Raw genomic sequence first — 27,272 nt, 5'->3', positions numbered from 1 at the left:
GCAGGGCGGTGAGGGCAGTTTAAAGGACGAGCACTCACGCCTCGGACGAAAACAGCCGCCTGCCCGCGGCGGGGTCCCGGCGGGGCCGGCGAGACCCTCTCCCCGAGCAGGAAAGCCGCCCCCGGGGCGGGAGCCCGGTCCGCGGGGCTCGGAGCTGCCTCTCCCCTCCCCTCTCCCCGGGGTGTCCGCTGCGGCGGGCAGGGCGGGAGGCGGCCGCGGGGCGGGCGGCGCCCTGAGGGGACAGGCCCGCGGCGGTGACTGTTGCCGCGCGCCGGGCCGTTACCTCAGCGAGACGGCGGTAACGGCCGCCCGGCGGCGGGGAAGGGGTCTCCGCGCTGCCCCCGGGCGGGCACGGGGCCGCTCCGGCGCCGGGGGGGGTGCCCGCGGGGTCCGCACCGCCCCCGTACCCGCCGCCGGGCAGGCCCGGCCGGCGTCGCCGCCTCATGACTGGCACGAGCGCCGCCAGCCCGCAGCGCCGCGCCCCCTCGCCCCACCCTGCGGGCGGCGTCCAATCGGAGGCGCCGGCGGGGGTAGAGGGCGGAGCGCGGCGGCGGGCAGCCAATGGCGGGCGAGCTGCGGGCGGAGCGGCCCAAGGAGGCGGTCGGGGCGGGAGGGGGGGGGGCCGCGGTGGCGGCGGTGCCGGCGGGCCGGGGCCGGGGCCGGGGCCGGGGCCGGGGCCGCGGCGGGCGGCCGCCATGTGGCTGTGCGGCGGGCGGCGGCAGCGCCGCCTCGGGGGCGTCGCGCTCCTCATCTTCGTGGTGTGGCTGCTGCTGCGCAGGTGAGAGCCGGCACGCCCCCGCCGCGCCGCGGGGGTGGCGAGGGTCGCGGCCGGGTGGCGGGGGGAGAGACAGCAGGGCGGCGTGCGGGCTCCTCGGGGCGGCGGGGCCGCAGGGGTAGGGCGCGCAGCGGGCTTGCGGGCCTGCCGCTGCCCCGCAGCGCTTCTGAGCGCAGGCCTGCCGCCGCGACCCGCGTTTGCTGTTGAGAGCAACTGTGCGTCAATGGAAATCGGGGGCTCCTTTTACGGGGAAAACGGTAATTAACTTTGTGCTTCCTTCTCGCTGCCTGGAAAATTAATTTACGGCGACCCGGGCTCGATACAATAAAAACGTCTTTTCCTATCGGAACGCATAGGGAAAGAAAGTGCAGCGCTCCCCATCAGTCATTGATGGAGAGCATTCCTCTAGCAGGACGGGAGCGTGGGAAGGACCGGAGAGAGTAATGCTACCTCCATGCAGAAATGATTTAAAAGCTTTAAATAAATGTTACACGTAATATACACAACTTCTTGTCTATCATAAAAAGTAACGGACAAGGAAAGATCAATTGCCAGCGCTATAAATCAGATTCTACGTTAGGCTCATGCTATCCCTGCCGACCTTGGCTCTCGTAAGGCTTTACATCATCGCAGCTCTGATGGATGATGCACGTTTGCAAATCAATCGCTCCGTCAGATCTAACCCATCTCTGAAGCTGCCACGGGTGTCTCTGACGCGCTCGCACCCAGAGCTTTGTCTCCCTCTCGCTCCAGCCTGTTCTGGGTCTGGTTCTTTTCATTCTGCGTCCCCGCGTTGTCGGTGGCAGCGCGGGCTGAGCGGCGTGGTACCCAGCGACCTGGGCTGCAGCGTGCGGTGGTGACCACCTCTCTTTTCAGAACAGTGTTCACTTTCTTCTTCTGGTCCCGTTTGTACGCTCCAGGCCAACGTCCGTTCCTCTATAGCCCACCTGTAGTAACAAGAAGTTATTCAAGGTTCTAGCTTAAATCCTGTGTGGTTTAGATCACGTTTGTTTTGGGGGCGATGCTCTTTCCTGGACGAGCGTGTCTCGTGTTATAGCCAGAGGTGCATGTCTGCACAGTAGCTTCTCCGTGCCAAGTGACAGAAGTTCTTCAGTCCCTGACAGCAAAGAGCTGGAGATAATATTCAGGGATGGGAAGATGTAGTTATTTATTACCACTCAGATCCTTTTTATAACTTGGATATTTTATAATGGGTTCTTAAATTCATAGTAGGAAGTTACTTGATCCTCAAAGCTATAGAAAAGCCTTGATAAATCTTTGCTTAATTAGAAGCAAAATTCTTTTATAGCTGGTCTTGGGTTTGTGCCACATACGTTCTTAGCAGTGGATTATTGCAAACCAATACAAACATAGAAGCCTGTCTCCTGTAAGAGTGTATCTATACAACACCGTATCTGTTGGTACCCAGTGTTCTTCTCCATGGCCCAGGTCACCGGCGAATAAACTGTACTACAGAATGCAGTGATCATTATCCCAGCCACATTGAACGTGCACCTGGGGCTCGTCTGACCAACACAGGACCTCGGTTGCCGCAAGACAGCGAGCCATGAGTGAAGGCAACTCAAAGCTTTCACTTTTCTCTGGCCAGAGGAAGCCCAGAATAAACAGCAAAGCTTTCTGAGGCAGGTCTAAGTAGAGCTTAGGGATTAACTGTAAAGTCCCTTGTCCTGTGAAGCGCGTCCTTTAGTATTGGCGACGCAAGCTAATGGTCTCCACACTTTTTCCCCTGGTTTGACTTTCTTGTTCTTTTCTCTTAGCTTTTTCTCCCAACTGCTCAGAGTATGTGGTAGACCGATACCAAAGCTAAATCTCTTATCTCACGCAGAGAGGACTTCAGCTAGGTTTTTGTTTTACAGGCATGAGTGCCTTAGCATAGCTGTCTGGTTTAGCAGTTAACTGTGACTTTCCTATTCTGCTTGGAGTGTTTTGCACTTCAACTGACGTCTCATAAAGACAGATCGTTTCATTAGGGACTAACTTGTCCAACCCAATTTTGAAGCTTCTGTTCTGGGGGAAGTTGGTAATCTAATACTATTTTTTTGCAAAAAAAGAGACTTCCATGAAGCAGGGAGGAAATGGCTACTGAGGGCCAAAGCAGGCCAGTAACCTTTAGCAAAGACAAAATATGGTTCTTTGCAACCTGTGCTGTCATTATAGAAGTGAGAAAAAAATCTACTGGGAGCTATATATTGCTCTCAAGAGGAAGCAGAGCCCAGGTGGACTTTGAGCTGTGGAGATCCAGCTCAGGGTACCAGGATGAAGCTCTGCTGAGTCACAGGAGTTTTTTTCAGAAGTCACTTGAGCAGACCCTGGTGAGAGATGTGGGTTTCAGGATATCCAGGATAATATATTGAAAATATTGGGAGCCTGGGAGCTTCCTACCAGTCCTTCTTGGTGAGAAAAAACACTGGAGCCGGGGAGTTTTAAGGTAGGAAACTTGATGGAAACTTGCCAACTAAGTTATGCCCAGGATTAAGAAGATGAGCTTAAGCGATTTGTTTATTTTTATCTGGCTACATATGCTTCCTGAGTACAGCCTTCATTCTGGCACCAGTGGCAGTTAGCAGTACTGTTGTGTGCACAGGTAATTTAGGGCTTTACCTAGCTCAGAAACAAATTGGAAACGTAGGTATTTTCCAACCTAATCTTTAAAAATCAGAGTTTTGCGTCTCCAGACCCCTTTGAGCTTTCCGCCTCAGGCTTGCCACCAAGCGATAGAAGTAGATATAGCTGCAGTTTCAGGATCTGATTTGCAAAAGTTGCAATCTGTGCGAGATGTAGTTCTAGCAGAATAGAGGGGCAGGTAGCCATAGGATATCCTGTGTGTGGATTGAGAACCACCTCCTCTGCTGGTAAAATTCATAGTCATTCCTTGGGAGCAGTGCCACCGTTTCCTAGCCTCACGTCATTATTCTCTGGCTGTACCTAGTTTCTTGTGTAGATGAGCATTTTTGATCCTGTTCCTATTCAGGCATCATCCTAAATCCAAAACACAGCACTGTACCAGCTACTAGGAAGGAAATTAACTCTGTCCCTGCCGAAACCAGGACAGGCACTTACCCTTTAAATATGGCAGTTAGGTATTTTGTGCTTATTTCTCCTACTTTGAGCTGCACTACCTTCATAAAAGCTCTGCTATTACCGCACCACCTTCTGAATGGGATACGTTACTATCTCCTTGCTCGGCACTATTTTTTGTAAACGGTTTGAGAATAAATGCACGTGAGTGCTCATTGACTGAAGGCAGTGAATATCTAATCTAGACTTCCTTTTCCAGGTATTACCCATGCCTGCTGCCGGTTGTTTCAGAGTCCTGTGAGAATGCTGTGCTACACAGGTACCCTCTGTGCTTGTCAGCCAGCCCGTGCAGTATCCTGGAAGTCTTAGATTTAGTTCCTTTGTAGTCTCCTTGTCTTGTGTCGGAGGACAGGTAATCGCTGCAGGCTCCTGGTTAGCAATCCCTGTAAGCTGCGAGTTCTGAGAAGTCCTCACCTGCTGCTAATACCCGCTCTACATGTAGTCTAGAAAACAGCCAGAGGCTTCGGTATTTCCCTCGTCTCCCAATGTGACATTTCTCTCAAATGTGTGGGTCGCTCTTGCTTTCTTGAGATGGGAATTCATCCCTCGCATCTGGCTGTGATAACGTCTCAGAGGAACAAGCTGCTATTGTCTAACTTTTGTGTATTCAGAGTTGTGGAACTGGGATGGTCTGATGGAGGCAGTGTGACTGCTTTGGATCTGGACTAGTTGATAAAATGTTTTCTTGGTTCAGCCGAAGTGAACTGGGGAGCCATGTAAGGCAATAGGAAGTAGTTTCTTGGATGCAGGAACCGACCCAAATGGAGCTGTGAAGGCATGAGTATGGAAACTGCTAAGTGCTTTGGAAGCTGGTATCTCCTTTGCTCCGGTTCTTTTGGCAAATAACATATGAAGGAATTAATCTAAGCAGTAATGCAGGCAGAGGTAAGTTTGTGATGACAGCAGACCTCATCTTTCCTGAGTGACGAATGTAGTCCAGGAGTTTTCTTTAAATTAAGGAAAAGGTTCTCGTTCACAGTGAACAGGTAAGGGTTCTTTATTTTTTCCATGCATTGAGTTGGAAGGTATCAGAGACCACAAGACATTCAGGGTAGCAAACTGAAATGCAGCTGCTGCTGGAGCGAGGATCTGGAAATCAGCCAGCATATGTCATTCTACTGCAAAACAGGGAGGTCTTACATTTCATCAGTTATGAAAGTGTTTGCTAGTATTGAGTGAAAACTTGCCCATCTTGTATTTTCAGCAAGTTCGTTTCATGATCTCTGCCTGAGTAGTGCTACATTTCAGTTGCAGAGTATGGCAGAGTGGCTTGGGGCATTCAGGATGTAAGCTACTAGTGAAATGAATATTAAATACACATCTTGGGCAGATCTTCCATCTGTTTTATAGTCTTCTGAAAAATCTGTATGGTCTATATGACAAAGGGCATGGTTTCTCTAAGAAGTAGGAAGGTCAGAGCTGATCCTGCCAGGTAGGGTGAAATGAGCAGCCTCTTTTAGGGGGACAGATTTCTTTACGATAAGCACAGATTTCTTTACTAGAGACTGGACGCTCATATGTCTCTCTTTCTCTTCTAGGTTTAACTGGAGTGAGCTGATCCCTCTGCGGTTATGGGGGAGGACCCTAGGCTTGCAGACAGAAAACTCACAGTTCCTCCTGGAAGGCATGCCTTTCCGCATATTTGGAGGTTCAATGCACTATTTCCGAGTCCCCAGGGAATACTGGGAAGACCGCATGCTTAAGATGAAAGCATGTGGCTTAAACACCCTCACGACGTAAGTGTCCTCACTCCCTAGGCTCTGTCACATGTACCTTGCAGCATCTCCCCTCTTCCATAGTCGTTGGTGGGACGCTGTAATTAATTCCAGTGGGCCATAACAATGTATTCCTGTACTTGTTATTACGAGAAAAGACACAGAAAAGAGTAGTGGGGACTCAGGTTTTCTTTAACCATCACACACTGCAGTATCCTCAAATACCGACAGGAACAGTTGTCTATCAGACATACTGGGAAAGTGCCTTCTTAGCGCTGACCTGATGAGGAAGGGTCAGGCTCTGAAACGGCTATTCAGCACGGCTGTGATTTAGAAATTGCTGTGGTTTGGAGAATGAAAGATACACCTAGAGAGAGACCACATTTGATGATCTTGAGAAACTCAGATATTGCAGAGTACAGGAAAAGAGTGCAACAAAGTAAGGGCTTATCAGGAAAGTGAAAGAAAGGCGCAAATAACATGTAAATGGACACTTGTAATGCGTACATGTAGTAATCTCTGGATCTGTTACTGACTAACAAAGGGAGAGCATAGGTTTTTTCTGTGCTTCACAAATGCAGTGCCCTTCTCAGCCCTTCACCTCCACTGCCCTAACTCTGCATTTCAGGTATGTGCCGTGGAACCTTCATGAACAAGAAAGAGGGAAGTTTGACTTCAGTCAAAATCTGGATCTAGAGTATGTGGTACAGACAACTCTATTATTAAATACTCCTGAGGGGAGGGTGTGTGTGTTGGTTCTGGATGAAGATGTCATTTCCAGCTTCTGAAGCAAAGCCTGTACCTTGATCAGGCAATGGAGACTCTCGTTTCTTCCCCTGCTTTCTGGAGTCCTGGGAACTTACAGGTTTAGTACCAATCCAGTGTAGTTGCTTCATCAAGCAATTCTCTTCTGGTTCTGGTACCTAAATTTCATGGTGATTGGTGTATTAGGAGTGCGTGGAGTAGGGATTCTGCAGTCAGACAATAATTACGCTGTCTGGATCTCTAGGGCCTTCCTTTCACTGGCAGCTAAAAATGGACTGTGGGTGATTCTGCGTCCTGGACCTTATATCTGCTCTGAATGGGACCTTGGTGGTCTGCCCAGGTAAGTGTGTAAATAGTTCGGTTGAGGCAAGCGTTTGGGACTGTGGAGAAAAAACCCCAAACCTCTGATCATACAGTCGAGCCTCCTTCAAAGATTTAGAATGGCTGGCTGTTAGATGGGATTATTTATTTCCTGTGTCCCCAAAGCAGGTGAACACCCATTAGGTTACTGAGCTCTCCTAAGCAGTACAGATAGTAAGCCTGGAACCAGAATCTTTTTTGAGCAGTTATTCTTTAAAATAGTAATTGTGTTATGGTATAATGGTTACAGCAAGAAAACAGAATTGGGGAAACCCATCTCCTACTGCTGTTGCAACTTGACTGTGTGTATAATATGAATAGTAGCATTTGCAGCTTGATGTAAGAATTTGCTTCATCTCAGGTCCGTTTTAAAAGTCCTACTAGAACATATGTACTATATGGCTGGCAGTAATAAAGACCCATAATTTTTCCAACCTCCTACTGCATTTTCTCCTAAAGCACACAGCTTGTTGGTAAGAGGCTTTGAGAGCCGAGTTGAATACATTCAAGTCAGCATTGAGACTTGCCTGGTTACTAGATCCCAGTGGAACCCATGCCAGGTTACATACCGCTTGTTTTCCTTACCTTCACAGAGCATAAACCTCAGTGGAGACACTTGACAAAATTTGGGGATTATTTCTTTTAATCTTTTCATTTTTCAGAATGCCCTGCCTTTGACATCAGAGAGTTCAGGTGCAGAACTGCGAAGGTGTGTCAGGGACTTACTCACGAGAGCATGGCTACTTGTGAGCAGGGGCAGTAGCTAGTTCTACGTTAGATTATGAGAAGTGCATATATTGTCAGTTGTTGCCACATCACCCATGTGTTTTTTTATCAGACAGATAAAAGATTCTGATAAAGAGCAACAGTACTATTCTCATTTTACAGATAAAGAGGTGATGATTTTGTAAACCCACCGAGCTGCATGTAGCATACAGGAGTTGAGTCTTTCAGATCTCTGGAAGCGCTATTAGTTAATGCCTCCTTTTGCAGAGACAAGGAACGCGCAAGCTTACTCTGCTTAAATTGTTACAGCAGTACATTGTTCTGCTCTTAAACAAATTGCCCTTTTCTGTGTTAACCCCAAACCAGCGAACTAAGTCTTGTAAATTAGCAGTAGAAACCGTGGGAACAATTACCAGAAGCTTTGTTTTGAGCGATGATTGGGGGTTTTATGAGGGAGCACTTGGTTGTAGAGTGCCCTTGGGGGTGCAGGGAATTCCAGAGTAACCTTTAGAGTGGTAAGTTTAGCTCTCGAAATCTTATTGGGAAAGTTAATGAAATGAGCGTGGGCCCAAAATACAGAACAAAAAGAAGGGGAACTGCTTGGCAATTGTAGTCTGGACTCATTTAAAAGTATGAGTGGTAGATAGCCTCATATGGTGTCATTCACTGACTCACGATGTTGTCCATACCTGCACTGCAGGCTTAGCCAAGTGACACAGAAAGATCAATGATTCCTGCCCAAATGTGACTTGATGTCAGTGGGTGGTGTTACCTCTGGCAGCCTTGACTGGACAGGAGACTAATAGATTCTGTTTGCTGCTTTTCTCACAGCTGGCTACTGCAAGACCCAGAGATGCAACTGAGGACAACGTACAAGGGCTTCACAGAAGCTGTGAATGCCTATTTTGATCATCTAATGCCTATTGTAGTCCCTCTTCAGGCAAGTACAATCCATTACCCTCCCCGTCCACAAGTGGGGACTGTCTGCACAGATGAGTGTGAGCGCTGTGTAATGGCAGCAGGTTGAAGCAGTAACAAATCTACCAGCTTCGCTTTAGGAACCAGTATGGACTGTAGTTGTCAGTGTCAGCTCTCCAGATCTAGCCGTTTGGTTATGCATAGACGTTGGGAGGACGAGAGGGTGGAGCTGAGTCCGTCTGAGACTCGTGCACCTTTCCTGCAAGCCACTGCCACTGTGATTTTGGTCCCTCTGATTAGAAATCATGGTGAACAACTTCTCCCTTTTGTTTTCAACAGTATAAGAAAGGAGGCCCCATCATTGCAGTGCAAGTGGAGAATGAATATGGTTCCTACGCCAAAGACCCAAACTACATGACCTATGTTAAAATGGTAATGTTGGCACATTTACTTGTTTCTGTGGTGAATCTCTCTCATAAACCACCTTCCTTATAGTATTTTCTTTCTTCTGAATAACTTTTGAGCATGGCTTCAGAAACTCTTGAAAGCATCAGTGCATAATCTAGCTGCATTTCCCTTGATATTTCTTCCTGGAGTGGAAGAGATGGCATATGATCCTGTCAGTACCGATAAGCCTGCGTGTCTTATTAGTATGTCTTCTAGAGAAGAGGGTGATAGGGAAATGGGGGAGTATCTGTAATACATAGCTGGCCTTGAAGAAGCTGCCTCTTGCTGGTCCTGTTTTGCTTCTTTTAGACAACATTAGAGAAAGGTTTCTCTTTGTCTCTGTTGACTTTCCTGGGAGGAGGGTTTATGTGAACAAGCCACCAGCACACTCCTAAACTTGGGTAATCTGGAGCTCAGCATCAGGCAGGTTAATTTGCCTAATGCCTCCTTTACCCTTGTCAAACAGAGACTAGACTGTGCCCTGGCTCCGGCCTCTGAACTGAATGATAAAGAGTTGGCCAGTGCCCAAGGAGGCCAGGTTATCCTGGTGGATCTAACACGAGTCTGACCTGTTCATTTGCCCCTAGTACAATTGCAAGGCAGACAGTTAACAAGATCTGCAGGTTCTTACAAGGTCTTACAAGGTTTGCTGTTTAATTTCTTCTCACTGAATGCTTAAAAGTGTTGCTGCACGTGAGGGAGGTTACCCATCCAGTGGTGTGTATGTGCTATAAATTGTATGTTCCCTGCTCTTCTGCTACAGCATTATCAGATCCTTCTGAAACCCTTTGGGTACCCCAGCTTTGCCCTGAGCACCCTGAGGTTAGCTCTGGCTCAGGTTGTCCTATTGCTCAAGGGATACAGAGGCTCTTCAACCAAATAAATCGCGTGGCAGGAGTCCTAATCTGCTTAGAGTAATGCCTGCTCCTGCACTAACTCCATCTCGTGGAGTGATTTAACATCGCTTAGAAGGTTAAATATGAAGTGTACATACAAACTAGTTAAAGAGTTAATTGCCAATCTATCTGAACTGATAATGTCAAAATTGTCTGTTATTTCTACATAGTTTCCTTCCCTATGTGCCAACAGTGGCAAGCATATAAGCAAACGGCTTTCAGAACCCTAAACAAATGGGGCATAGAGACTGTTGTGTTGGAACAGCGTGCAGATTCGGTGCTTGCTTTTCCATATCTCAGTGATAAAAGAGCTTGTGACGTTTCACAGACTTATCAGAACAGGTAATGTTTACTTGCCAGGCCTGTGGGTGTGTTTTTGCAGTGCTGTTTTGTCATATTCTGGTATTGTGTGCAAGTTAAATCTGAGGAAGTATATTATAGTGGTTAAAGACGAAAATGTAGGAAAGCAGGATTTGCAGGGCTTCCGTTTTGGTTGGAGTGGGATCTAATGTGAGGCGGAGCTCCTAGTCTTTGTTCTGGTTTGGGCCTTGAGCTTTGAATGTGGCAAGCTGATTAATTCACATCTGCATCTAGCATATATGACAATGTTGCAATCTTCCTGGAATTAATATACCCATTAAAAAACCCCCACAACTCACACAAAACCTGAAATTCCTGTGCTTATCTCACTCTTTTGGGTGCAGTGCCTTTGTCTAGGCCATGAAAGGGTGTATTGACACATCCCTCCCCACACAGTACATGAGCTGGAATTAGCTGAGCACACACCTGTGTCTGCCTCAGACGTTGTTTCTATTCCTGGTTTCTCTGCTGCACCCTGAAATCCTGTAATGCATTTCAATGTGTGGCAGCTCTCTGCTGTTTCTCCATTTTGCACTTATATTCAAAAGGACGGGAAGAAACTTAGTATTAAGGCAGTGCTCAAAGAACTATCTTAATAAAATTTGTTAGAAATTCCGGTTCCCTCAGTAGCTGAATTTTGTCAGACACCAGCATCTGTTCAGGTATCCATTTAGTGATGATAGGTTGATAAACTAACCAGGTTGTCTTAACTCTGAATTGGGTTTGTCTTTAAACTCTGTGTTGTAATGCTTCTGTAATGTAGACTGTGTGCAATGCTCAAGTCTACCGTGTGCACAGGCTGTGTAGGCATGTGCAATATGCAAAGATTTCTTTAAACACACAACAGACATTAACTGGTTGGTGCACATGACATGGGTAACTCCTGTGAGAGCTGATATGTCTTTATCACCATTTTACAGTTAGTAATTTAGAATTAAGAGACTGAAGGCTTGTTTTCAAAGCTCCTTGAAGCTGAAGGAGTGACTTCCAATGCAGGTACAGTGAAAAGAGGGGTTAATTTGGAACTAGGATTTCCTAACCTCTCCCTCAAACATCAGTCACTGTTCTGTAAAAAAAATCTGTAAGAGAAAAATCCTAATGGGACGAACCTTGTGTGTGCATATGCCTTTTAAAAACCTTAGAGTGCTATTTCATACGGTGCTGTGATATTGAAGAACCAGTAAATTCATTCAGACTTGACTATTCAAGAACATAGGTACCTGAGCTGTCCTGTGATGGCATTCACTGGCAAACCAGCTATTTTCTCCTTTCAGATTCCATTGTTAGTCAGGAAGGGTGAGCTGTTTTTCTTTTTCTTCTTCCACCTGAAGCCCTCTTTTGATGGAAAGCAGTGAAGCTATTTATTAAACTGATCTCAGAAGAAGAAGATAAAATCCTGAAGTTTGATGCATCAGTGAGAAACCGATCCAGCTTTCTAAAACAAAATAAGATTTTTCAGTTGTCTTTAAGCTGGAAAAAGTAGACAGGGAAGCTTCAGGAGGAATGGGAGATATCACAGGAATAACATTTCTTACCAAGCCATTACCAGTCTCAAGCTATCCCAAGAGAAGGTGATAATGTACTTTAATGCTTTAATATCCTGACAAATACTAAACTCAGGCTGTTAACACAATGGCTTTTCCTCTTTCTAATTTAGGCCCTGTTAAACAGAGGGATTGTGGAATTGTTAATGACCTCAGACAACAAGAACGGGCTGTCATTTGGCTTAGTGGAAGGAGGTATGTGCTTGTAGGAGAGTAAGGTAAGACTGTGTTCTTTGTCTGGGGCAGCTGATGGAACGTAGCCTTTGAATGAGAGCAGTAGGCTTCATTCGCTAAGCTGCACCCATTAACTGTATTCTGTTTGTGGTAGGAGCTTCAGCCACAGAGGAGGGACCCCCTTAGCTGGGTGGTATACACACAGAACAAACCCAGTCCCTTCCCAGAAAGGTTTAGTGTGTTTTTTTCCAGCGTAAGGTGTAACACAGTGATAGCAGGATGGCTCCATGGGGAGGCAGCCTCTCTGCTTTCAAGGACATTAAGCCTGTGCAGACTAAATACCTTGCTGCCTTCTGTCTAGTATTGGGCATCTGTACTTCCCAACGAGGTTAGTCAAGAGATGGCAGCACCTAGCATTTCTTGATGTTGTTTCCACCAGATTACAAGGTTGAAAATACTACTTCTTATTGCTTCATTTGAATATGTATTAAACAAGTACCTCAGCAATTACTAATAGTAATAACTTATTCTTAAGATACCTGCTTTGCAATTAAAAAGAGAAGAAGAAAGTCCCTCAAAACCTAGCTTCTGAAATCTAACATTCTGTAAGTTTAGCAGTAGTTTCCGGGGCAGCCCTGTCTTCTCAGTGAGCTTGCTCTGGGGTGTGCAGCCTTTTGTAGGTAGGTAAAGGAGGGTATCAGATGTGCATAATGCAAAAGGATGTCCATTTTCCCTTTCCCTTTTAAAAAGTGTAATTCTATTAAGAGTTTAAAAATGCTGCTTAGCACCTCTCCTGCTTTTCAATGTGAAGAAATGGAGGTACAGCTGTTTGAGTTTCACTGTGCCCTAAATCTGACTGTTTGGGGCATAGTGCGATACTGATTTTCAGATTTCCAGATCCAGTTCAGCTGAGACTGGCCTGTGATCTCTCCTGTGTTTCTGCCAGTTGCCTGCCTGAGTAGTAATTGCTCCCCTGAATGAAGTGTTTGCAGGGTGCAGTCTTTGAGTGCTCCTGTCATCACTCAGTCGTAAATACAGCTAATTTTCTAATCTCAGGCATGAAGATGATTAGAAGAAAAGAATTTTCCCTCCTTTTTTTCCACCTCTTATTTTTATTCCAAAGTATGAGAGGGACAAATTCAATAACTCTGAAGTCCATGGGCCTTCACCAGAGCGGTGGTCTTCTCAGTTGTATTTTTTTGGTGTGCAGCAGTTTCCAGCCTTGACCACATAGAGTCACTCTCTCCCTGCCAGCAAGCTGACATGTGGAAGGGCTGGTGTGGAAATCCCTGTCTAGCCCTCACCATCTTCTGTGGGAATGTTTACTGCCTCAGAGCTCGTTCTTGTTTGGAGTTGTCTTTTCCAGCATGTTGCATGCCGAGACCTCTTTGATACCAGTTTGCCTCTTAGATGCCATAACAATCTGCTCGTTAGAGTCAACATGTCAAGTAATCAGATGCGTGGAATAACTAGGGCTCAAAGCGGTATAACAGCAAGGTGGTTATGAAAGCGCTAAAGGAGAGAGAACAAAATCCACTGTAGAAATGCGTTAAGAAAATAGAATACTCCAGTATGGAGTCGAAAACTAATGCAGTGATTCTGTGATTTTGTTTGTTCTGTTCATCAGTGGTGTATTGATTTCTTTCCAAGAAGCATTTGTAGGTTCCTGTTTATGCCAGGAGTAGTCAGTCTGGTGCTCTGCAGAGAAAACTGTCTGTTGTAGAAGGACCTGAGACTACAGCACTGTAGCCCTTGTTCAGTGGCTGCAGCACATTTTCAGGGGATGAGGAGGAAAGCTTTTGTTGTCGTGGGTCCCCTTCATGCTCATAGGTAGAGTGGGATGTCCCATGCTGTAGGGAAAAAATCTCGGTCAGTCTCAGAATACCTGTGCAGCTCCTGCGATCTTCCTCCCTTCACAGGCACAGTCAGTGGCAAGAATCCCAAACCAATGTGGTACAGCCCTTCTGGGAGCTGATGGGTGACAAAATAAAACCTCTGGTTTCCCTCCAGGCCATGGCTAAAGCACCATGGTGGAAAGCTGTGTGTATGTGAAAACTACCTGCTGTGGAAGGGACGAATAAGGCTTTGGGGACTGGTTTTCCACACTTTTACACCATTTTCAATGGTGTGCTGCTAATCTGCATGAAGAGCAGAATTGAGCATGTTTGCCTTCAGGATTGCCAACTAATGTATTACATCAATGCTAAATCCATGTTTGATTTTGTTCTCCCACCATGTTTGCCTGTGCCAAATTCTTCAGCTCAGCACACTACATAGGTCAGCCTATTAAAATCAAGGTATAAATAGTGACAAGTGAGCTTTTGCTTCTGTAAGTATTCTGTTTGAAGTGCTCTGTCTGACACAACTAGGGCTGGATTTGATACCAGCTCTCTTGTAAGAAGTCAATTTTTAATACAGAATCATATTGTTGCTCCTGCATTTTCAAAGTTTCTTGGGAGAAATATCATCAGTGTGACCAAAAGCTAGAAAAGTATGAAAATAGTTCAAACGTGTACCAGGGGCTGGGACACAGATACCAGATTAGTGTCTTCTAATGCATCAGCTCCTGCAGACAGGTCCTCCCACTCCAGTGCTTGAAGATCATGCAGCGACTTTTGCTATACATGCAGCACACACAAACTAGTTGCCAGTTCCCCCATGCTGCACAGGGCAGAAGCACGGATAAGTCTTCCAATTACAATTTCTATCTGCTTCACTTGTACTGTGGTTTCTCTCACCCATGCCCACAGACATGACAAGCTGTAAGATATTGCCTGGGTGGCGATTCCTGCAGCTAAAGCCTGGGAGATCAGTGTGGCATCCAGATACGACTTTCTAATCATAAGTTTGCTTTTATGTGGTGCCTTTTATCTGAGGATCTCCAAGTGCTTTACAGCCTCTAATTAAAGCTTGTCACACCCCGTGAGCTGTTCTGATGCTCTTTCTTTCTAGTATCTCTGAATGTTAGAGCTAAAAAGATGGCCTGCAAGTATTCCACTGTGTGCTGCAGTCCAGTCAGATTCTGCATACTAAGTGAAGACTTTGATGGGAAATTTCCGAGGAGGTTGTATTGGCGGTTCAGAAGATGTTCCGGTTCCCCCTGAGCTTGTGCTGGGCTGGTGCCTAAGGAGACGGTCCCCTAGGCATTTTGTACATGTCTAAATTAATAAAAACTTCTTCTTTTCCCAATAGCACTTGCCACTGTTAACTTTCAGAAACTGGAACCTGGGCTACTGAAATATCTGGACACAGTACAGGTAAGATGCAGAAAAACTTCGTTCACCTAGATTTTCCAGGACAGCATTAGAAATGAAGCACTGATAATCTGGTTTGGTTTTGTGTGTTGGTTTGGGGTTCTTTTTGAACAAATGTTTGGGTTTCCTTCTCATTAGGCCAAATCCTTCTGGAATCAGTGAAAATACTTACCATGATGTCTCTGGAAAGTGAAGGTTTTAGGCATGCTGTTATCCAGCACCTTCTTAGAGGCTTTCCATTCAGCTGTGCTCTGTGGTCCGTGTTTAGCCATTAGGAGTTAGATTTCTTCACACTTTCAAGTGTTGATACCCAGTAGCATCCTACTTTGCAACTGTCAGACCTCTTCTCTTGAAGTTCAATCATCTTTTTCCCAAACTCTTTTACCCTGATGGTGTGGATGCCGTCAAGAGCATGTTTGAAAACTGTAGTCTTCAAATGCTGGGTGCTGATCTACTGCAGTTCTTTCAGGGTACACTGTGATGGGTGTTTCAGTTATCTCCAATACTTCATATTCAGTGTAGATGTGTAAAGTTACATTAATGGCATGCTGTGCAGAAGAGAGCATTGGCTCCACTAGGCATTTGGTCCTGTTTCTGCTAGGACCTGCAGCAGAACCGATCAGAGGAACACTTTGATTTCAGATACGCTTCCACAGTAACTTCACAAAACACCTTCCACACAGTGCAGTCCCACGCTCTTCCTGCCTTCTCGGCAGCCCAGCCTACCTGGCATTAACAGTGCTCACTGCAGAAAAGCATACAAATTTAGTGTGTTGCTTCAGCGTCTTTAAGGCCCTGTGCTGTCGGACATGTGAATCAGGGGTAGGGAATTGCCTAATGAACACCTGATGCGAAAGGGATCTTGATTGTGTGATGCGGGAGTACTGAGCGAATAACAAGTTTTGCTTTTTAGTGACAGGTTCTCTCTCTTTGCATCCTCTGTCCTCTTCTTTCCCTGTTGCTCTGCTTGCTCCAAATGTCAGCCTGGAAAGCTGTGAACAACTGACTTCTGCCCCCGGCTGTGATCGATTCTCTTCTGATCTCTTCCCTTGGCTTTTGCCTGGACTGTGAAAGGAAACCTTGCTGCTGACATGCTGAACATTAAATCCTACCACTTTAATTTGTTTTCTTTTCCTGTACAGGCAAAAGAGGCTCTGCTGCATGTGCTTTCGCCTTCTTTAGGTCTTACAAAATTCCCCAAACCCTGCAAACGAACAGAAGGCGGCACCTTCCCCACCAACTGAATACATAAATGCAACATGGCCCAATAAAAGCAGCTCCTCCTTTGCCACACTTGCTAATTACAAGATCGGAAGCCTGTCATTCATATTTGTAAGGATTATGAAGCTATGTTATCTTTTCCTTGTTATGGTCTCTTATTCCAGAGGGTGATAAAACTCCTTCTTTGACTAGTTTACTGAGGACAGATTGATTAAACATATTTCCCAGAGCTGGACTGAACCTGGAATGATTAGATTATTACAGGCACCTGCAGTTGTTTTCTCCTAATGAAACACGAGTTTCTTTAGTGCCACTTATCTTGTTCATTTCATGTGGCATCAGATAAAGCCCCTATCAAATAAAGGACAAAATTGCCTTGACTAGAAATAAATACCATGAGCAGGGAGTGCCAGCCAGGCTGAGCACATGTTGTCCTGTCCGGTGTGATGGGGCTGGGTAGAATTCTACAGGACCTAAGGGAGCTGGCAGGCGGTGACAAATGGGAAGCAATTGCTCTGTGTGCAGAGCCTTTTTAATGAAGACCTAATTCCTGCAAAGGCTAATTCTTTTCTGCCAACACCATATGTGGCATTAAAAAGACATTAAACTGCTAAGGTCTGCTGTTCCCACCTTGGCAAGCATTGGCTGCAGTGCACCTGCAAACTCTCAGCTGGCAGTAGTGTAGCTGATAAGCAGACATTTATAAATGTATATTTCTAGCAGAAGCTAAACAGTGACAGTTGGTTTGTCTTTTTGCTACAGCTCTACCAAACAACAGTATCTAAAACTGTTTGGTATCACCTGATTGTGTGCCGTGGTTTTTGCTTTGTGCCTAGCAGGGTACTTCTCTGCTTTTCCTGCCTGTTCTGGGCCCACAGCATCTTCTTCCTCACTTGTTCAGAACTCCTTAGCTGCCTTTTTTTATGCCAACTTGAGAAGAAAACACTCTTGTAAACCGTGTCGCCAAACTGCATTTGAACAATGCTTCTCTAGAAAATAGGGATGAGTGCAAGATAGGGATAAATAGTGCAAGACTGCCCTGTCTCCGTTTTAACTCTTTGGTTTTGTTTTGATACAGAGAGGTCAGCCAAAGATGGTCATGGAGTATTGGACCGGATGGTTTGATAACTGGGGAGGCCCTCACTATGTCTTTGATGCAGACGGTGAGCACCATATACTGTTCTTGTAGATAAGGGAGTTTATTGCTTGGCAAACAGTCACAGGAAAATGACACACAACTTCCTCAAATTTTCTGTCCTGCTGCAACCTTTGCTTTGTGTAAGTCTTTGTAAATGAATAATCTCTCAGTGAGTGGGTCACATTGCTGTGCCTTGGATTTTCTTTAGTAGTGTTAGTAAACAGCAGCTCTTTTTAAAAAAAATTAAATTTTTTATTCGTCAAAGAGGGACTCTATGGGCTGTGCAGAGAGCCAAACATCTTAAGATATTAGTGTCAATGTGTCCTAAGGCCTCAAGCTACTCTATGTTGATTTTAAAAATGCAGCCCAGTGATTTAAATCATCTCTTTCACCTCCTGAGCTAACCTAAATCCTGTGAAGACTTTATTTGTATTTTGTAAAAACATCAAAAGTTTTATGAAACCTGCATCATAATGAACACTTGTGTAGTGAATAAACACTCCTCATTAAGAGAGGATTATTTTACCTTTTGTGGGCATATGGTGAACTTAAGCCTTTTGCAAGCATAGCACCTTCTGAAAAGTATCAGGTTTTTTCTAGTTTAAAAGCTCATTAGGAAGGAAGACAAGTACTAAAAAAAAAAAAAAAACAACCCAAGAACCTCCGGAGCATCTAAAGTACAGTGAAAACAGAGCTATATAAGACTATTTATTTTAATGACTCCCTCATCCTCCTGCAATTGTCTTTGTAATTGGGTCACTGGTGTGTTTAGGAGTCTGATTGAGTAGTCCCTAAAACTCTTCTGCTTAAAAGCAAAATTCCTGCTCTAGTACATTAGCTTTACCCTTTTTCACCTATAGGAGAGGTATATTTGAATGTATGAATATCTCCCGATATGTCAGCAGACGTGCTGCCCTTACTGAGGGCAAAATACAAATCACAGTACAAATCACTGTAATTACACAGGCGTGACTGACTGACAAGGCCCAGAATGTTTGTGTCTACTTTGAATTACTGGACGAGTGTTAGCCTAGCTTCTTGGTCTGTGGCCTTCCTGGCATTGCCCTTCCTTTACAGAAATGGTGAATACTGTAGCAAGCATCCTCAAATTAGGAGCATCCATCAATCTCTACATGTTTCACGGAGGCACCAACTTTGGCTTCATGAACGGTGCTTTGGAGGCTGACGAATACAAGTCAGATGTCACCAGTTATGGTGAGTTTTCTTTCACTGCCTTGCCCACGCACCTATTGTGAGAGTGCAGCTCAAACTCCCCTTTGGGCTAGTTACAGTTGACAGAAGCATTGAGAAATGATCAGTACAACCACTTTGTCATGGAGAGACGAGTTGGAACATAGCTCGGAAGCAAATGCCTGTTTAAATGGGGGTTTACGTTAGCGTTTCCTATTTCCAGACCCACTCCAGGATGTGGAGGAGCCCCTCATTCTGAACTGGGAATAGAAGTCGCAGATGGTGACTTTGCTTCATGTTATCTCCATGCTGGCTCTTCTTTCTAGGGAAGATGGTGATCCAAGATACAGTTCTGTTTTTTAATTTTACCAAGTCAAATTGTACCGTAAAGCTCTTTTCATCCCAACAGCCCTTTGTTAAAATTGTTAATTGTTGACTTTATCCTGTGTGAAATTCTGAATATGTGCAAATTAGATCTCTAAAAGTATGTTGCTCCTTGGTGAGTGGCTCTTCTCCAAATTAAGCAACTCTATGCTTGTCTAGCTACATTGACACAGATAAAAGTGTACAGGTTTCCATAACATAGCCAGTGCCAAGAAAATTGTGTCTTGTGCTTTTACTTCTTTGATGTCAGTGTACATGAAGGCTGTCCCAGAGCTGCTGTATGTTTTTTAAAACATATGTGCTGCTTTTTCAGATTACGACGCTGTGCTGACGGAGGCTGGAGACTATACATCCAAATTTTTCAAGCTCCGACAACTCTTCAGCATGATCATTGGTAATTATAAATCCAAGAACTAAAATACTGTTCAACGTACAGTGTTAAATCAGAGACTTGTTTAAACTGGCCCTTCTGCTGGAGCCCTGTGACTCTGGTTGGTTGACTGCTGGGTGCTTCTTCCAAAAGTTGGGAGGGAGAACCGAAGGAGGTCTGGAGTGGCCTTAAATCTGTGTTGGCTTTTTGCATCTGAAATAGTTGTTCCATCTTTCTCTTTCTTTTTGCATCACAGGCCAGCCTCTTCCTCTCCCTCCCGTGATTGAAAGCAAGGCATCATACGGTGCAATCCTGTTGCATCAATATATCTCTCTCTGGGATGTGTTACCATCTCTTTTACAGGTAGTACTACCAATTTTAATGCATCGCAGTACTAAAAGGCATCACCTCTTACGTGGAAAAGACAATTAGTGCACTGGCTTGTTATTCCACGAGGATAAGGTTGGGGAATGTTTTGTCAAGGATATGCAAAGGAGGCAAATCTTTTATCTCACCTGTTTTACTGCTACTTCTGTTCTCTTGGACTTCCAGTTTTGCAAGTCCTTGGCTCCCTTTTCTGGTACCTTGTCTTCATTGCTGTAGCTTTCATTGAGTCATAAGGTAATTCAGGTTGGAACAGACTTCTGGAGTCTTACAGGGTAAATGTAACCTGTGGCAGAGTGGAACACCTATCTTAAATGAATTGCCTCTATGTGGCCTGTCAATGCTGAGAGGCCACTTCTGCTGTTAAATTTGTTTCTCCTTTGCAGCCCATTAAGTCAGAGTTTCCTATTAACATGGAGAATCTACATCTAAATGATAGCAGTGGGCAGTTGTATGGATATGTGCTCTATGAGACTGTCATATTTGGTGGTGGACATCTGCATTCAAGGGACCATGTCCGTGACCGAGCACAGGTAAGGAGCAGAGGGCAACTGTGACTACCTTCAGTCAGATGTAAATGCTTTGGTTTTGGCAGCTAGGCAGGAAGTGGGTCAACCATGAAGGAAAATGTGAAGTTTTAGATTAGAAGTGTGATTTGCTCTTTTCAGTTCTCAGCTAAGCCCCAAACCTTATCATTTGTAAATCAGCTTGAGGTTCCAGTCTACTAAAACTTACAATATCTTTAAACATGAGAATATTGAATGTTCTGAGAAATGTGATTTTTTTTTTTCCCCACTTAGACTGAATCAGTGACACAGTTACGGACGCAGAGTTCTAGTTTCAAGTAGAGACAATTTCCTCCCCAAATACAACTTCAGTAACCTATGCAACACATGATTATAGTATAATTGATGAGAAATTGCTCTCCTCTCTTGTGCTCTGTTCTGCAGGTGTTTGTTAACACCATGTATGTTGGTGAGCTGGACTACAACACAGTGGAGCTCTCCCTTCCTGAAGGACAGGTAACCAACTGGAGATTGCTCACAGCAATAGTATATGGATAACAGAACCAAGACCACTAAAGAGGCATAGCTCTCAAGAAGGCACCTCCCACCTAATCTATTTAGCTGGTATGGTAGCCTGACACAGGGAATGGTTGTTATATCCTAATTAGACACTATTTCACTAGTGAAATACAGTGTGATTTCACTGCCAAGTTACTCTTTGTGACTGAGAAGTGGTTTTTGAATACTTTTCCATGGAGAAAATTCAAGTCATTGTAGTCCTTGCTGCACAAAACTTGCCAGCCTTCCTGCCGCACCCACAACTGTAGACATCGAGTACCAGTACCCTGTTTGGGCAGATTAAGTCCATGTAGGCTTCATCTTCCTTAGCACAAAGCAGGTTTTAAGGGGGTTTAGGGGCTTTTGCACCTTTTGGGTCTCAAATGAAATGAGGGGGAATGTCTCTCTTTAGCTCTGAGAGTAGTCTTACCATAGCAGAAGTTGGCAATAAGACTAGTATATTGAGTGAATGCATGTCAACAGAGCTGTTCATGGCTCCTAGGAGTAGGTGAGTGGGTGGATATACTAGTTGTTCTTACAACCTGTGGGAGAGCTGTATGACATAAGCGTGTACTGTGTCAAACTCCGTTTCTGGCTCTGTGGGTGATATCGAAATGGTACTTAAAAATTCAACAGAAAAAAAAGAAAACTTTTATGAAAAGGCTGAGAGTTCCTCAGTGGCATAACTATTTGCAGTAGCTGAAAGGTACGGGGACACTGTTCTGTCACATAATCCAGAACTTTAAAGTAAACAGATAAATTGCAACTGCCAAAGGTATTGGTGCCACCTCCCCTCTTAATCACCTCTACTGACCTCTGTTAACCAAGCATTATGGCTGATACAGCACATGCTGCGCACTGGTCCAGCTGATGCTCTTCCTTTTGGTTTTTTTTACAGGGATTCAGGCAGCTAAGACTCTTGGTAGAGAACCGCGGTCGCGTCAATTATGGCCTGGCATTGAATGAACAGAGGAAAGGTAAGTTAAGAAGTTCTTTGCCCTCAAACTGTCCTAGATAGTTCCCTGAGTTTAAACACTGTAGAACTGTCTTGTGTACTTTACACAGAACCAAACTGAAAACCCAATACAGCTATCATAGTGTTAGCCAAGACTACCATCTGGGAGTCAGTGGAAAATGGTATGATGGAAGGAACTTGTTAAAAAACAGAGTTCGTCACCCCCTGTCTGGAGTGATCGTAGATGAAAAGTAGTGGCTGCTTGATGGCTTGCATTAAGGCTCGTATTTTATAGGGGTACAACTAAACCCAAGGCCATCAATGAATCTTATTCTGCTCTAGATTTGCTAGGTGATGTTAGGGTACCCTTTCTCTTGCTCTGTGAGCATGTTACTTCACAGGGAGAGAAGGAAAATACCTTTTTTAATCTGTGTTTTCCCCTGGGGGTTTGATATTGGAGGATCACAACATTTAAAAACTCACACAATATCAGGAGGAATGAATTGCATCCTGTTGAGCAGAATTTACTAAAATGTTCAAGCCTATCACATACAGTTGTGGAGCTGGAAGAGGTCGAAACCCCAGGATTCTATTTTAGTGGGGAACTGTATGCAAAAACTATACAAAATAGACTAATGGAGCTAGGCACGTGATTGTACTAATTTTATTTTACTACAGAAGAGGTGCATAAAGCCTTTGTGCTGCTTAGGCAGTCTCAACTGCAGTTCTGTAAGCAGGAGGCTGGATTAGAACCCAGGCTTTGCCTGCTACATGGAGAATAACTTTATCTAACAAGAGAGTGCTAAAGGTAAATTACTTATTAAGGTGTCTTAAGATCCTTGGATGAAAAGCACTGGATCAGCACTGGACATTAGTGCTTGCCCGTGTTATATTTTGCTGTGCCTATTAGAGAAGTAACTGATCTACTGCTTTAAAAAAATCGCTACATGGACAGCTAACTAAAAAACAACAATAACAACAAAACCCCATTTGCTGCGTGTGCCAACAATGTTTTCTGCTTGGAGGGTGTTTAACGACTTGGTGAGTTGAAGCAAAGAAGAGAGTGGAGAGGCCAAAGTATAGTAATGTTCCCCACTCAATCTGGATGAGCAATGGGACCATATGGACTCTAATTCCATTGCAGAATGTGGCTGCTTTCCATCTCCTGCTGTTCCTCGCATTCAAAGAGGAAAATCTATCAGCTTTAGCTGTTTTTCAACTCTTCATTACCCCCATTGCTCTTGCAGGCTTAATTGGTGACGTCTTCTTGAATAAAACCCCCTTGAGGAACTTCAAGATTTACAGTTTGGAGATGAAACCTGGCTTCATGAAAAGGTTTGTGGGATTTAAAAATTTTTTCTTCCTCATTTGAAACCAACTGTTTACCAGAAGTACAAAATCTAATAGGTAGCAGTTAAATGTATCAGAAAGGCAACACAAGGTAAAAGTACGTAGGTGGATTTTTGCACCGATAAGTTCCTTGCTGATACCTTTGCCCAAAATAGTGCAGAAAATGGCGCCACTTTATCCATACCATTATTTAGGGGTGGAATGTATTTCCACTGTGGATGATTTACAGACTTCCTCGCAGCCTGTACAGCAGGGTTAGATTGGGTAGGTAAAAGCACGGCTCACCCAGAGGGGTGGGTCCCAACACACCCACATGTTGGAGAAGTTTGTGTGTTTTAGCAATATGGCTGATATATTTAGTAATTCAAACTTGCAAGGGACGGATTAATTCTAGGAAGCTACTAATGGTACATTAACAAGTCCAGATGGCTGCTTCTCTTTTAAGTTATTTTGCTTTAATTCAAGAAAGACTGAAAAAGAAATCTAGCAGGGGTAAGTCACAGAGCCTCTGTTAGTAGATATAGAAAACCTTAGCAAATGTTTAAGGCAACAGATGCCCTGTGGACTCTGGCCACGATCCAGAGAGACTGTTTTCAGTTATGTTGTTAATACCAAAAAGAAACATGTGTGCATCCCCCCAGATATCACAGCTCCCTCATTGCGTGTAGGAAGGAGAGAGAGGCCATGTTAAACTGAAATGGTTTTTAAAAGAAAAAAAGTCTACATTTTGAAATTTCTAAGGACAATCTTAACAGGTGCTGGGGGGCTACTTGAAGGATTCTTATTGATGGGGTAACTCACAGGTAACCTTTGCCTGCAGGGTTTTAGAAGAATATTTCCAGTGAGGAACATTTAAAGCAAGTGAACTGCCATGCCCAAACAAAAGCAAGATTAGTCAACAGTACAATCAGTTACTGGCAATTGACCAGTAGCAATGAAATACAATCAGCTTACAGTCGCTGCGTAGGAGGATGGAGCGCATGGTATTGTGAAAGGAATTGTCGTAGGCTTTTAGTTGAATAATTCAGTAGCAGTCAAGCTGCATTGGATCAATAACTTCCCTGAATCCAAGAGATGCAGTTCGTAGGGGTCAGAAGGAACATGTTCTGACAGAAGCTCAAGGCTTCTGTGGGGCTTCTACACTCCTTATTTTCTCTTCTGTTTGTCCCCTGCTCCCATATTGTTGCCACAGGTAAGAAATAATGCCAGATTGCCCCTAATTACTGCAGACTTGCAAGGATGTGCTCATGTTCCTCGAAAGGAATGTGGGCAGGAATGTCTGGTTTAAATCCTATCAGTTCTGCAGGTTTTCCTTTAGCCTGTGCAAGCCACATGCATTTAAAGCTTGCACCATGGCACTGTCATATCTGAAGGAGGATGGGCACTTCAGCAGCCAATATGAGGCAGAGATTTTTACGTTGCTGTAAAGTATTAGAGATGGTGATAGCCCCATATATCCTTTTCTTGTACCAGAAACTGGCTTATCAGTGATGTGGCAAGCATAGGATAATGAAGACTGAGACATGTTACCACCACTACACTTATCTTAAGTGGAGGGGATAGATCAGCTAGGTGCTTGCCTTGAATGTTTACAGGAGATAAACATTTCATCCCTTTGCAGCATGAGGAATATTACCTTTAGGCCCTACCACTAGAAAGCAACTGCTTGACATTTCAGGCATGCAAGGGAATAGCAATCTTGTAACAACATCCATCTGCCATTGTAAGCAGGGGTTTTAAATGATCTTGAGACCAGTATTGTGTCACTCAGTGCTGCCTGGTGCTTCCCTGCTGTATTTGGTCATTCTCTTACAGCTTGCGACATATTGCTGGATGGAGTGCAGTCCCAGATTACTTTGTGGGTCCGGCTTTTTTTCGTGGAAGGCTGTGGATAGAGCATCAGCCACAGGACACTTTCTTGAAGCTACAGGCAAGTCCTGGTTTTCTTTCCCCCCTATTTTTTCTCAATCAAGATTTTTAAAAAGCTGGTTAGAGAGACACTTGTGTAATAGCTCTGACTGAGCTCTGTCTTGTAGTCTGTAGTTTTCTAGTTTTCCTCTGATCTTGGAGAAAGAGAATTATTTTGAGGGTGTAGAAGTCTTCTCAAGCTGGCAGGTAATCCTGTTCAGTCTGTAGTGGTCCTGATGGGAAAACATGTGCAATACTGACCCTGCAGAGCTGCTAATGAACAGTTAGTCTTTTTTATTGACATACAAATGCTATTTCTTTTCTAGTTGCAGAGGAGTAATGGGCACAAAAAACAAAGGAGGCACTAGTTTAATCCCTACCTCCTCAATGTGATACAGAAAGAGTCACTTCTTTGTAGACATGGCATGAGAGTTAGCGTTCACATCTTCCTTCTGTGGAAGAACGCTGCTCTTGCATAGAACTTAAGATGAGATATTAAGTATTATTAAACTTCCTCCTCCAATTTCATTCCCTTAGAGCCAAGGTTCATGCCAATCATACTGCTTGCTTTTCCATTTATGCTTTGTTGTAAATTATGCTAGTCAGGAGCAATACAGTATTTCTGTCACCTGGGAAATAGGTGAGGGGAGATATTCTATGCTTGGGAAGAAATAAAGATATGTCTGTTCAAAAGGATGACGTTTCCTGTACAAGCATGAATCATGAATTGCACATTTTTGAAAGCTTTATCCTTTTAATTAGTACATTAAGGATAACTCCTGTTCAACAGGGCTTACTTAAATGTTCATGGCTTTAGGGAGTTGCACAGGGTAAGCAAGCAGAAAACTTGCAGAAAGCGGCCTGAAAGAATGCAAGTGTGAAAGTAGACTTAGTTTCCTGTGGGGATGCTAACTAGGCAATACAGCTGCATCAGTAATTCTGTGTACTGTCTTGATTCTAGGGCTGGGAAAAAGGAGTTGTGTTTGTCAATGGTCAGAACCTGGGCCGTTACTGGAAAATTGGACCTCAGGAAACACTCTACCTTCCCGGCCCCTGGTTATGGAAAGGGAGCAATGAGGTGAGAGGCTTTGGTGGGATTTCTCTTTGCTTGTTTGTATTATTAAAGATCCTGCTCTGAGTCATGTCCCAAAGACGTATACAGTATATTAATCACCTATCTCTAGCTGAAAACCAGCACAATAGAGAGGAAGGAGACTGTCATCTCCTAAGATCTGTGAAAATTAGGGAAGGTGCTGCTCTAAAGCTGACTATGGCTCTGACAACCATTAAGACATGACGAGGATGGCAGCTAAACTTCAAAGCACTGCATCAAGTTCAAAATCAAGATAAACCTGATACGATGCTGGTTCATTTTCTGCATCATGTGGTGCTGAAGAAGAATCACAGTTACTGTTCAGACTCACATTGATTGATCTCTTTAAATGATGCTTCCTTCCCCTGCTGTGATCGTATGCCTTTTCCTCCTAAAAATATTTAAAGTAACTCAGCCTTTGTACGAAGGAACTTTATATATCCCTCTCTTCTGCAGATTGTCATTTTTGAAGAACGCACTGCAGGACGGATAATACAATCTGTCGACATACCTTATTTAGGAAGGACCCAGTACGTGGACTGATGAGAGCTTCTTTCCCATGTTTGGTTCATCTTGAATATTCCTGGTTGCATGTCTGGGGACACGATGGCCCAGGCACTTGGGCATGTTAATTTCCGCTAGACCCAGGTAAAGGATTTGCTTTTTGACAGTAAGTTCGGAAGAGAGAATGGGCCCCAAAGGAACCAGAGTCCATTGTTTCATAGATGGATGCGGAAGCTCATCTCCCTGCACTACTGAGGACTCACAGCTTGGATGGCCACGCATGATGTTATGGACCGCCTGGTGAACATGGGGGAGTAAAAAGGTGCTGGAGGCAGGAGAGAGAGAGAGAGACTAAGAACTGAAGCCATCTGAACTGAAAGCTGAGCTCAGTTCTCCAGTGACTTTAAAAATGTGTTATTACTGGCTTCCTTGTTTTTATAAGTAGATAGGGAGAAAATAGTTGGTGACCATGTGAGTAACCAGGTGTGGAAAACCATTTTGTTGTGCTTCCAGGCAGAATTTAGCAACTCGCTCTGCAAAGAGGCCATTACTTGTTCACTTGTTGGAAGCCAAGTTGGTTGTCAAACGACTTTAATTCGAGCTTTTTTCCCACTAAGGTTTACTACGGAGGTTGTCTCTCTCTCAAAAAGGAAAAAAGAAAGTTTTAAAAAGTGAAA

The 27,272-nt window shown here is 44.4% G+C and overlaps 1 protein-coding gene across 1 annotated transcript; it reads left to right on the top strand.

Annotated features, from left to right (window-relative positions):
• The first annotated feature begins 695 nt into the window (after positions 1 to 695).
• On the top strand, positions 696 to 27,272 carry LOC143170408 (beta-galactosidase-1-like protein 2). Its single transcript, XM_076358699.1, has 19 exons — positions 696 to 778; positions 5,413 to 5,610; positions 6,218 to 6,286; positions 6,599 to 6,694; positions 8,272 to 8,380; positions 8,698 to 8,790; positions 11,719 to 11,800; positions 14,972 to 15,036; positions 17,333 to 17,417; positions 18,470 to 18,607; positions 19,281 to 19,361; positions 19,594 to 19,700; positions 20,108 to 20,254; positions 20,672 to 20,743; positions 21,684 to 21,762; positions 22,988 to 23,075; positions 24,906 to 25,020; positions 25,960 to 26,076; positions 26,548 to 27,272. Exons 1-19 carry the CDS (start codon positions 696 to 698, stop codon positions 26,632 to 26,634), a joined length of 1,911 nt encoding a protein of 636 aa, XP_076214814.1. The 3' UTR covers positions 26,635 to 27,272.

This window comes from Aptenodytes patagonicus, chromosome 23 (genome assembly GCF_965638725.1).
Source record: "Aptenodytes patagonicus chromosome 23, bAptPat1.pri.cur, whole genome shotgun sequence".
NCBI classification, from domain to species: Eukaryota; Metazoa; Chordata; class Aves; order Sphenisciformes; family Spheniscidae; genus Aptenodytes; species Aptenodytes patagonicus.
Note: the sequence above shows the minus strand (reverse complement) of the source record. Positions and strands in the feature narration are given on the sequence as shown.

What these genes read in the sequence shown, in the direction of transcription:
- LOC143170408 (XM_076358699.1), top strand. Translation starts at nt 696, where the DNA reads ATGTGGCTGTGCGGCGGGCGGCGGCAGCGCCGCCTCGGGGGCGTCGCG. An exon ending in TCTCCCTTCCTGAAGGACAG is followed by an intron (nt 20,744 to 21,683) that starts GTAACCAACTGG and finishes TTTTTTTTACAG; the next exon opens with GGATTCAGGCAGCTAAGACT. An exon ending in TATGGAAAGGGAGCAATGAG is followed by an intron (nt 26,077 to 26,547) that starts GTGAGAGGCTTT and finishes TCTCTTCTGCAG; the next exon opens with ATTGTCATTTTTGAAGAACG.